This window comes from Carassius gibelio, chromosome A20, assembly GCF_023724105.1.
Source record: "Carassius gibelio isolate Cgi1373 ecotype wild population from Czech Republic chromosome A20, carGib1.2-hapl.c, whole genome shotgun sequence".
NCBI classification, from domain to species: Eukaryota; Metazoa; Chordata; class Actinopteri; order Cypriniformes; family Cyprinidae; genus Carassius; species Carassius gibelio.
This window is the reverse complement of record NC_068390.1, coordinates 10,471,374-10,483,510: the sequence shown is the minus strand read 5'-3', so window position 1 is coordinate 10,483,510 and position 12,137 is coordinate 10,471,374. Positions and strand designations below refer to the sequence as shown.

The 12,137-nt window shown below is 38.0% G+C and overlaps 2 protein-coding genes across 3 annotated transcripts in view; both read left to right on the top strand.

The window, feature by feature from the left end:
* Nucleotides 1-2,757: 2,757 nt before the first annotated feature.
* Nucleotides 2,758-4,715, top strand: LOC127938846 (transcription factor Jun-like). The gene is made up of 2 exons (XM_052535738.1): nt 2,758-2,947; nt 3,118-4,715. Exon 2 carries the CDS (start codon nt 3,118-3,120, stop codon nt 4,039-4,041), a length of 924 nt encoding a protein of 307 aa, XP_052391698.1. The 5' UTR covers nt 2,758-2,947; the 3' UTR covers nt 4,042-4,715.
* Nucleotides 4,716-9,178: 4,463 nt separating this feature from the next.
* The window catches only part of si:dkey-86e18.1 (uncharacterized protein LOC557342 homolog), a 5,316-nt gene continuing 2,357 nt past the window's right edge, over nt 9,179-12,137 (top strand). The window contains exons 1-4 of one of the 2 annotated variants that reach the window (XM_052536009.1): nt 9,179-9,300; nt 9,438-9,478; nt 9,577-9,651; nt 12,063-12,137. The exon at nt 12,063-12,137 is cut by the window's right edge and continues 115 nt beyond it. In XM_052536009.1, the coding sequence (XP_052391969.1) occupies nt 9,234-9,300; nt 9,438-9,478; nt 9,577-9,651; nt 12,063-12,137 (258 nt within the window). In that variant the 5' untranslated portion in view covers nt 9,179-9,233. Of the gene's footprint in view, nt 9,361-9,437; nt 9,479-9,576; nt 9,652-12,062 lie in introns of both variants that reach the window. The other variant, XM_052536010.1, reaches the window with a different exon arrangement.

Sequence of the window (12,137 nt, the reverse complement as noted above, 5' to 3'; positions counted from 1 at the left end):
GCATGACCAAGACTGGATGTTATATATGGACGAACAAGTTCTAGTAAAACAAAATGGTAATGGAAAACATGGCTGATTTAGAAACTGAAAGCGAACACACCCTTTAACAAAAAAAAAAAAAAAAAAAAGTATCCTGATTAACAACACAGCAAATTACAGTTGAGTGAACATGTATGTTTGTATGAATCCGGTACTGTGTGTTCAGTTTTCACAAATTCTTCATGTGGCAGAGGGCAATTACTACAGCAGCATCTCAGAGACGGGTAACTGGGCCATATTTACACAAGACCCTCCTCACAGACGGACGGACCACTGCTGAGACGACTGGGCGGTCAGAGGCTAAGTTACTGCAAATAACGACAGGCCACATGTCAAAGAAAACACACCATGCACACTCCATGGATATCTGATATTAACCCTTAAAGAATATAGTATGTACACTGATGTATAAATAATTGCTTTTTTCCATGGGTGGAAGGGTGCCAGTGAAGCCCTGTCCATGTACCAGCCTCAACCTGGGTGGCTCAGACACTGAAAGTTATAAGTAGTAATGACATAAACATTAGGATTCTCATATATACATAAAAATGTATATGAAAATGTATATTAGAGTTAATGTCATACACTACAGATGCAGTTGTAGAACTGTGAAATACAGTTTATGTGAGGTAAAGCAGGTGATAGTGAGAACTGTCACTTTAAGCTGAACATTATTCAGTAGTCTGCATGAGGCTTGAAAAGGAAATGTACACCTGGATTTCGTAACATGCCTAGCACGTAACAAAGTATGCCAGTAAGAAAGGTGACATGAGAGTACAAGGAAAGCTAAAAAAGGAAAGAAGCCGGCAGAGAGGAACTTGTTTCAATGGCAAGCTGTCATTGTCTCTGTTTGGTCTGGGTTGTGCTGCCCAAACAGGTTTCTGTCTAGTAAAAACAAAAACAAAGATGACTTCTCTGTGTCGTAACTCTGGGCATCCCCTGCTGCCGGCATTGGTTATGTAGACTTGTGGTGATCAGAAAAAGGATGCAGGATGCTTCAATATGGTCATGACCTTTAATTTACAATAAACCCCTCATCTGACCTTTGTGCACTTTAAATTATATATTTTTTTTTCTTTTTAGAAATTCTAATAAATCTGACAACAAATATTGCACAATACATCCAAAAGCCACATCTCAAGTCATCATACTGTCCATGAACATTATTGTGTATAATTCTTTTGGAAAACTGAAGCACAAATTGAGACGAAATTTTGAAATAAATGTAAAAATTAAAAATATATTTAAAAATGTAATTCAGAAGTATAAATTGGTTATTTATTCACTTTGAAAATCCTATTCATATGGTTGTTAAAATATTTCATAATTATTGTATTTATTTATTGTAGTAGCGTCATCTATTTGTTTTAAATGCACAGTGAATATGTTCACTAAACTAAAGGGTTTTTATATATATATATATATATATATATATATATATATATATATATATATATATATATAAACTAACTTACTGGTTTCTTAACTTTTACTTTTTGACCTTTATTTTTTAATTTGCAAAGAAATAATAGCAACACACATTAACATTAAGATTTAAACACTGATCTGATGCAACATCGAACATCATATATTTGGACAAAATAAATACAGTGTTAACTTTAACAGAATTATAAACTGTATTAATGTCCATAATTTGCATTGAGTGACGCTTCATGTTTTGTTTACGTGCTCGAGCACTTGATCTGTCGCAACAAAGCGAAATGCTCCAGAGACCATCGACAAGTCCTGGTTGTCAATAAAAACGATCTCATCCTTGTTTTACCGCTGTACTATCGCTCAGATTGCTTTATTTATTCATGTTTTTCCTGCATAAAAAATGTAGAATCAGAGATACTTTTATATAGGTTTTTGGCAATAATTAGAGATATAAACGTACACACACAGCACAATCAAATGCAAATAAAAGTATAATTACATATTTGCATAGGTTTAAAACTCAAGGAAACCAAGAGAAAATATCCCAAAGTAAAGGTCATCATTATAATGTCACTTAGTGAATGTCATGTTGAAGTCGATCAGTTTGCGGTTGTGGTTTCAACAGTGACGTTTAACATGAGAGTATGTCCTTTAGAGAGGATCTCTAGAGACTGTCACGGAGACCTTGTGGCACGCGGTCACTCCACAATAAGACACGCCCCTTTTCGAAACCATTGGATGACGCTGACGGGGCAAATGCACTTTGCCATAACACACACACCAGACTATTGCCCTGTATCTTGGCGCCACACAATGTTTTTTAACCTATTTAACTCCCATTTATATCAGAACTCGTCCCGAGAATCCTGACGGTTTACGTTATTAGGTTTCTTTAAAAATTGCCCAACTCTTCATACACTTGCTACTGCTTTTTCTCAAACTAAACCTCGCGACGTCTATTAAAGTGAAAGTTGGAGTTACAAAAGTAGCACATTATACAGAACTCGGCTTCTTTGTATCCCGCTACGGCCACGGTCTAAAACAGCTAAGCGGGTAACCAGATATTCAAAAACAATACGTAATCCCACAATGCACCGCTTTACAGCATTACCTCATCCCATCAGCCACCGCGAATCTTCAAGAAGAATCTTCTGGGTGGGCGTCTCTAGGCAACGCGCCTTATCTGAAATTGTGGAACGCCCAGTAAATCGCCTCCAGCCAATGAGAAATGGCGCGCATGACATCATCGCTATTTTTAGTGGGGCAACGGTAGCAGATAAGGTTTGCGTCCACGCTGGAGGAGCTCAGAGTATACAGATCTCGCCACGGTGAAACATCTAGACAACACAACTCAAACTGAAATAAACAGGACAACTGTTCGGCTCTGTGCTGTGTGTCCTCTGACATCTGTGGAAGAGCGTTCTGTCCGCGTGAAGAAGAGCTCGGGACGCGGCGCGAGAACTTTTACGCAGTAAGTTTCTCGCGGGACGGGGAGTATATGAACTTTGCGCTTCTTCTTGCTTTTGTCTCTGAGAGCGCAACGCTTGTTTCTGAACACGGACACTTGATTTAGTGCTTGAGTTGAGTTGAAAGACTACTTTAGACCTAAAAAGTTTCGTTTTCTCTTCTATGTCTACCAAGATGGAAACTACTTTCTACGATGACTCTCTAAACAGCGCTTTCTCTCAGCATGACAGCGCTGCTTTTGGATACAACCACAAGATTCTGAAACACAACATGACGCTGAATCTGACCGACCCCTCTGGCAACATTAAGCCCCACCTGAGGGCCAAAGCCAACGAGATCCTCACCTCCCCGGACGTGGGGCTGCTCAAACTGGCTTCGCCGGAGCTGGAGCGGCTCATCATCCAGTCCAGTAACGGCCTGGTCACTACAACGCCGACCCCGACCCAGTTTCTGTGTCCCAAGAACGTGACGGACGAACAGGAGGGCTTCGCGGAGGGCTTCGTGAGGGCACTGGCAGAGCTGCATCACCAGCACATGCCCAACGTCACGTCGGCTCCCCAAACAACCATCAGCAACAGCATTGCACCCGTGTCTTCCCTGGCAGGCGGCGCGGTGTACAGTTCCTCCATGCGCTCCGACCCGCCCGTGTACGCGGACCTGAACACTTTCAACCCCGCCATCAGCACCGCCAACCCCGCGGTGAACTACACGAGCGCCCCGCCGCAGCACACCGTGAACACGCAGCTGCCCGTCCAGCACCCGCGGCTTCAGGCGCTAAAAGAGGAGCCCCAAACGGTGCCGGAGATGCCCGGCGAAACCCCACCTCTCTCCCCCATCGACATGGAGAACCAGGAGCGGATTAAAGCCGAGAGAAAGCGCATGAGGAACCGGATCGCCGCATCCAAATGCCGGAAGAGGAAACTGGAAAGGATCTCCCGGCTCGAGGATAAAGTCAAGAACCTGAAGTCACAGAACTCCGAGCTGGCGTCCACCGCAAACATGCTGCGCGAACAAGTGGCCCAGCTCAAGCAGAAAGTCATGAACCACGTCAACAGCGGCTGCCAGCTTATGTTGACGCAACAGCTGCAGACGTTCTGAGAAGAACCGAAGGACATTTGAGTTCACTTCACTAGATGCAAGGGACAAACTTCAAGGGCTAAATGTCTGCGAACCCGCGCAGCTGCTGGCATTGGCCCGCTAGGACCGAGAGCGTCCGGCCGGCCGCGTGCCGTAAAAGGATGTTCTGGCTGGACTTTTGGGGAGTGCAAAACTTCACCAACTCGGTCCGACAGAGACAGCAACAGAGAGCATGAGACTCTGTTACACATTTTAAGAGACTTATCCTTGTTCACTTGGACCGGGTTGCGCATGGACCTGTGCGCTTCAAAGGAGCGCTCAGTATTCGGAGGAAAACGGGATGTGACAACAGGGATACAATGTCTGGCTCACCAAGCAGGGAGATGTTTCCGCGAAACTTTTGATAAAAGCTGCCTGACTTCTGAGTCACATGTTGTCCTCTTTTTTTTTTTTTTTTTTTTTTTTTTCTTAAACTGAATGGAATTGACTTTTTCTTTGAGTTAGTCCAACATCAGCAGTTTCTTTTTTTCTGAAAAAGTTCATTAATGAGGTTTCACTCATTGTTATTTGTAAATAAGATCAACCAGGAGTACTTAAGTTTACCATTTGTACAATATAATTTTTTTTATGTTTTCTGAGCACCTCAGAAACGAATCAATATTTATGAATTGTAATAAAGTATGTCAAACGAAAAACTCTGTTGTCTTCATGAAGGTCTCGTGTGTGTGTGTGTGTGTGCCTAGCTACTTAACCATATTGTGGGCACAAATTTGTGAGCAAAACCTGACAAAAATCGCCAAAAAACTTAATTTGGGGACGTCCTAATTTTAAATCTGGTATAAATATAAAGTTTTAAAGTGTTAAAATGTAGAAAGTTTTATAGGGTTAGGGCGGGTTTAGGTTAAAAGGTGCATCTGTATATAAAAACATTATAAGTCTATGTAATGTCCCCATTTAGATAGCTAAGTAAACGTGTGTATGTGTGTCCACCAAGACAAACTTGTAGGAACATGTTTTGGGAGAGACAGTTTGTTTGGCAGTCCACATACACAGAATGTAAAAAACAAAAAACAAAAAAAAACTTCATAATAGTTATTCAGTTGTAGCCTAATAAATATGGCAATACGTATTCTGAATCTGAAGGGGTTAAAATGTCAAATCCAAATTATATAAAATATATTAAAACACGGAAATTATTAACTTTCAAATGCAATAACACCGTAATAATCAATTATTCAATGTAGTAATAAAATGTTAAAACAAATTGCATTGCTTTAATCATGGGCTCATTACTGTGTCAACTCAAACAAATGAAGTTCTCTGAGGTCCGGGAATGAATGCCGACAAAGGTGTCCAGTAAACGCAATTTTCAGCAGCAATCCTCTTTGCCCCAGAAGAGGGCACCGTCGGCTTGCATACGGTAAATCTGAGCAGCCACTTGGATAGATGACGAGTTTGTGATTTCAGTTTCCTGGATTCTGCTCAGAGCAGTTATGAGGATTTTCAGAGACAGCTAACTTCTGCTTGAACTGAGGACAACATATATAATAATAATAATAATAATAATTATTATTATTATTCAATTAATGACTTTAATATCTCCTTTAGTCAAATACATATGAAATGTTTTTAATTCACACTTATGATAGCAAGTCTGTATTTTCTTTTTTTTAATGTTTGTCCCCTAACACAAAAGATGCACGTAAAACTCTATTTTTATATTCAGGTCACCAACACTAATTAATATTTAGCATCTTTCAGATCCTCTTATTTCACGGCCCAAGCTTGGCAAACGATGACATCATACCGGAAAATCGGCACCTATCTCTCCATATTAGGCAAGAGCGCGGTCGGAAGACCTACGTCATCTGAGTGGGCGTGCATTACTGGAAGAGGAACTCCTCGGCTCAGGCTAATCTCCATAAGACTGACACAGACCTTTAGTTCAATTTTAGGTTAGGATTGAGGGGGTTGATCAATGATCCAGCGCATTATCAAAAGACAATTACGCAAAGTGAAGCAAGGACGTTACTATAACACACTACATATCTTATCTATTGACCAGAAAATAAAGCGGCCTGCTTTATACTATTTACAGAATAAATATTACGCAATGTCATGTGGTCATGCGTAGCAAATGTTGTTTTCACGATGACAAAATCAAAATTAATTTGTTTTAATTTGTTTACAATAAGTTTAACATGAAAAAGATACATTTTTGTCCTTGTGCAATATTTGAAACTTAGGCATATTTTTAGAAAGAACATACTTTACAAGAAAATACCTATAAGTGGATCTAAATGTAATATTATAAGGCAATTTTATATAATCATTTAAATTTATATATAATTGCAATAAACGCAAATTAATCATAGTCATTTCTATTAAATACAATTAACAGAATTAGTATTTTTGACCTAATTAAATAGGACTATGTAAATAAATTTGTGGTTACACATTTATAATGATGAAGTTGCAATTTAGTACATTTAAAATATATTAACTTTAAATGTAGGATCAGATAGCACACTACAATTAAAATTTAAATCAAGTACTTTATTAATTTATTAAAGTGCTTTTTTATCTTACACAACACATCAAAATAAATGCATTTCTTTAAAGTCACAAAACGTATAAAACAATAAATAAAAGTTTACTTTAAGTTCACTCGGTTGGCCTTGTATTTCATTAATTTGAAGTGCATATTAAATACAATTAAGCTTTTTCACAAGGGTGGCAATATCTTAAGAAAACTGCAAGGGCACTGTTGTTCTAACACTATAAACTCAAATACAATCGACAATTCATGTCATGGTTATATGTTGTAGGTCTCTTGTAATATTAGAAAAGGCAGGAAATCTAAACAGAGAAATTGACAAATCAAAACTGTTAAAATGTAATTACCAAAATAGCTCACAAATGTGCTTTTTATTGCTTCTTGGTTTTAAATATTAATAATCTATATTAGGAAGTTTCAAATTGTAATGCTGATTTTTACGTTTGTTTACTTCGTATTTTGTTGCTAAGAGAGTTTGTTCTTAGAGATGAAGAGGAAGAGCTCTGCTTTGTCATGTCCACACATTTCAGAAGCTCACTGCTTTCCTTTATTGGCTGAAATGGGTTTAAACAGTTTTACCAATCCCTATGCGATCGAAGTAATTCGAATGAAGAAAAACGAGCTGGCATTTCGAATACAGAGGATTTGCTATATTTCCTCATTTCAAATGGCATTCTTCAACCTGACAGCCAAGCACAGATGTCCAGCATCTCTGCACGAGAGGATCAAACACCTTGATCTGGAGAGGAGAGCGTGCCTGCCATAATTTCTTCTACCCTTGTCTGAAACGAGTGGAACCTGACCTTTACAAGCACATGAGAATTTATGTAGGAAGAGTTAATGAGGGCATTAAAGATGAATGGAGAGAGCTGATAGGATATCTGCTGGAGAAGGACAAACAAGTTCTTGTCAAATATTCAAAATCCAACAAGGAACTTACTCCTGAAAGGATCCAGCTAAATTCTAAACGAATAAGGCTACATCTTCAACAGAACGAATGAATCAAATACCCAAATCTGAAAGTGATCTATATCTCCTCCAGGAGCTGCTCAAAGGTTTGGATGTTCATACTGCTCTCTCGTCCAATGATACTTCGCTGCATATCACTACTGAACATTGTAAGGGGGCCATACTTTCTGCTCAAACAAAAGGCCGAACTGAACCTGAAGGACAGAGGGTCAGAACGATGCCATACTGCTGATGCTCTGTCCCTTGTGAAGGCTGGTGCAGACATCTGCTCAAATTGGACACAAGAGTACGGTCAAAACTCTAGTGCATGAAGAGAAGAAAAGCCTCAAGATCCAGACTACAGTTCTGCACATGGCTGCCACTGAGGATGACGCAACACTTGCACAGGTTCTTCTGTGAAAACCGCCACTCTACTGTGCTGGGCCGGAGACCAGGTGGACTCTGATGGAATCTGTGATTGTGGATGCTGCTTTTGAGCTGAACAGGAAGTTTCTACTATCTGTGTTTTTGAAGTATGTCCAGAAGTTCGTGTCTCAGAATTAGATTACCTCTGCTCTTTTTAAAGCCTAGTCTAGCCTGTCTTCAATTAAAAAATAATAAATAAATAAAAATCAGTGATAAGCCATAATTTTATATATATTTAGTTTATATAATAATACAATAAATATGTTAATAAATAATTTTATTACATATTTATTATGGAATTACTATTTTAAAAGTTTATACAGTACATCTATTATTACTTAGAAGGGGAAATATGCTGCAGCTTACAAGATTCACATTTTCCAGATAATATTTTAATATTTTTTCTTTAGTATAATGTGTGTTTGTAATTTAGTTTAAAAGTTACCTTATTAAAATTATAATATATATAATATATAACATATAGAAATATTTTTCTCACATAATTTTATTTATGAAATTATACAGCTGCCTTTATATTTTGGGCCCTTTGCAGGGGTGCGTTTAAGCATTATCTGAAGCATATGAAAGCTGATGTCATCATATTTGGGGACATAATCCTTGGCATCAAAAAGTTTGAAACCACCTAGAAACTACGTGAAACAGAATTGCCCTTTGGGACACTAGACTACATGTTAAGTGATATTTATTTTAATCTGAAATTATTTTTTCAAACTATGCAATTCATAGTTTGGCCAATAGATGTCACTCAAACACAGCATTTAGGAATCTAAACTATATGAGGAAATAAATGCTGGTTATATAAACACACAAAACAGTAGAAGCATGTGTAAATATGAGGAAACTGTGCTAGCTAGTCACACTTTTTACCCTAATACATATTTCTCAGGGTTCATTTCTTTTTTTAAAAGACAATTTCTGTAGATAACTTAGTCTTATCTACAAAAAACTACGGAACATTAATCCATTCATTCCTTGAAATGTCAGTTTTGGGGGACAGAATTTACAACACTTCTACTTTAAGATGGTTTTGTTGAAAACATAAAACGCTACTTTTATAGAAAACACACGGTTGCGTAATCGAACGTTTGACTTAAAATTTAAAATGATATTATTCAAACGGTTCTTGTGACAACTGAACATTCTAAAACGGACATAAACGTATTATTTACACATTTACAATTTACACATACGGGGTTTAAACAATTGACGTAGTTTGAAATACCCTGTCACGTGACCCCGTGTTGACGGAAATGCTTCAGGAATGGCGAGAAACGAAGAGAAGCAGTGTGGCAGACTCAACAGACTGTGGCTCCAGAAAGAGAGAGAGGGTATGAGACGCGTTTCTGGTTTGTTTACACTGAGTGAAATGACACTAATGTGAAACGACGGTAAATACAGTCGTTATAAAGCCAACGTGTTGCACTCGGTCAGCTCGAGGCATAATGCATCTGTGTTCTGTTTCCAGAGGGTCGCATTAAAGATGTCCACGTGTCAAGGCCAAAGCTTGTAAGTAATCTCTTTCATTGCTATGCATCTTATCATTTCAGCGAGGCCGCTTGCCACAAATGAGAACATTGTCTTATTAATGGACCTTTTACGCGCAGGCAACGTTAAACTCAGTGGCAGCGGTGAAGAAGTGGATGCCGAGCATCAAGAAGGAGATCGAGTACTGTCTGCAGGTACAGATCACACACGGAGAAATAGGAAAATAGTAGGCTGCCATCTGTCGACGAATATACACTTTATCGAACAAAACCACACTTCCTAAGGCAAAGAAGAAAAAAATTAAAGAGCCAGTAAGATGAAAATTCTAAGCTTCCTATCACTGTTTATAAGTCCTGTACATTAGGTTTAAATCCATCCAAGGGTAAATAAAATTGTCATTTTGTCAAAATATCATTTTAAAATTACCTCAATTCTCAGAGATCCCCAAACGGTTTGCGCGAAGCTGTTCAAAAGATTCAGTTTCCTTAAACCCCACCTTTCGGTAGCATACTGTGTTCTGATTGGTCAACTGACATAGTCAGGTTTGATTGGTTGTTCCGCACACAACTTCATGGTAAACAATGCGTAGCATCTTTTTGGGGTGAATTATGTCTTATTCCTCTCATCGTGAAGCAAACAGTAAAATAAAAAACTTGAACAGTCTCGCTGCTTTTTCTTCTGTGTGGGTGTATTCAAGCTGCGCGCTTCAGTTTGAATCTGAATAGAGCGTTCAGCGCGGGGGCGTGGCCACATTAGATATAATGAAGGGAGACGTGAGATTGCATTGTTTTCATATGGATTACTTTATCACAGAATATCTGTTTTCGGCAGCACTTGTTTAGTTTTAAAGTAGACATGCCAAGCTTTCTATAGATATCTCTCTCATGTCTCTTCGATGTCTCTTGCAGACAGCACACATACTGATAAGACGCTCGGGAGAAAACAAACACATAGCTTCATAATCATACTTCGCGTTGTGATTCGGAGATGCTCGTTGGTCTAAATGAAGTATGGTAATGAACCCTCTTTTATGGCCAAACGCTCTGAAAATCCCGGATGGGGGTGGGGGTGGGGGGGTGGGGGGCAGGTCAGAGTTACGTTTCTCCCAAGACGGTAGGCGGAGATTATTATGCAAAGTGTTCCTAATGACGTACATAGAGATGGGCAAAAGATTTGAAATCTATAACGACTCGTTTCAGTGATTCAAAGTCGACTCCTTACTTTAGAAGCCAATAACTTTATAAATCGTGTACTTTTTGGTTTAATTACTTTGCACATAATAACAATAAATAATAACAGCAAATCCTAGTAAATTTACATTCACATTTACTGATTAAATTTATAATTATTTTTTTCAATACAAAATAACCGATAATTTTATATACTTGCAGAGCAGGGTAGTTACTGATTACATGCAATCTGGATTCCGTAATCAGATTAGAAAAATAATAAGGACTTGTAATTAGATTAAATTACATTGTAACATATTTGTTATCAGACCACACTTACTTTTTCATTGATTACATGTTATCCACACAATAGCAATACATTATTCATAATTGATTGATTCTCCCTTATTACTCTTATTTCATATTTTAAATGTTTTTTAAAATAGCCTACCGCTTATACACATACTCAGAAGGTCTTCCAGTTTGGTGAACATTTACACAAAGACCATTCACTAGTCCAGTAAAATAAAAATCATTTCAGGTGTTTCAACATCACATTAACTACTGATAAACACATTCATGTTATTTAAATCTATTACAATGTTTTCGGAAGGCTTTGGTCTTTCAAACACATTAATATGCACAAATTCGCATGGTTTCTCATTTACAAGTAATTCAGGCATTCCCAAACTTTTTTTCATCATCTGAACCTCTTTCACCTAATATGAAGTACCCCTGATTTAAAAAAATAAAATAAAAATTTAATAATAAAGTATCACATTTGTATGTTAACAGTTCTATTTAAATCAATGTGATAAACAAGATAGGTCAAATGTAATCTAAAAGTAGTAATATTACCAGAAATGTGTAATTTAATGGATTACATTTCTAACTATAATTTATGCTGTGTAATTTGGAATCAGTAATGGGTTACAATTTGTAAATAATCTACCCAGCTCTGCTGGTTTGCTGGTCCCCCGTCCTGGTCAGATGGGTGTGTTGGCTGGTTTTGAAGGGTTTGGGGGCCCTTTTCAACTGGTCAGGCTGAGAGAGCAAGCTAAAACTGTGCTTATTATCATCAGATTCAGATATGATGACCAGAGAAGAGGTTAACTCCTGACATGGTAATACGCTTGAAGCTTTTTAAATGCGATCAGATGGCTCATGCCAGTGTACTTAAACTATGTCTTGCTATATGTTTGTATCATGCCAGTTATATTAAATAAAACTTGTAAGTATATATAACCAAAACAACCTCAGTCTTTGATACTGATCTTGTGCATCCATCGCATGTCATACGTAAACCAAAAAGTGGAATATATGGTCTGTTTGATCATGACTCTCACACATTTGGGTAAGAGAAGACTTTTATCTGTCGATTTGCTGATAGCTGATAATAGTTGTGAATAGTTTATCTGTGCACCTGTAATTTGCAGCAGTCGCAGTTATCTCACTACCCAGAGAGGAAGATAAAGGAGTTCCACCAGCATATTGAGGAACTGGAGACTGAA

What these genes read in the sequence shown, in the direction of transcription:
- LOC127938846 (XM_052535738.1), top strand. Translation starts at nt 3,118, where the DNA reads ATGGAAACTACTTTCTACGATGACTCTCTAAACAGCGCTTTCTCTCAG.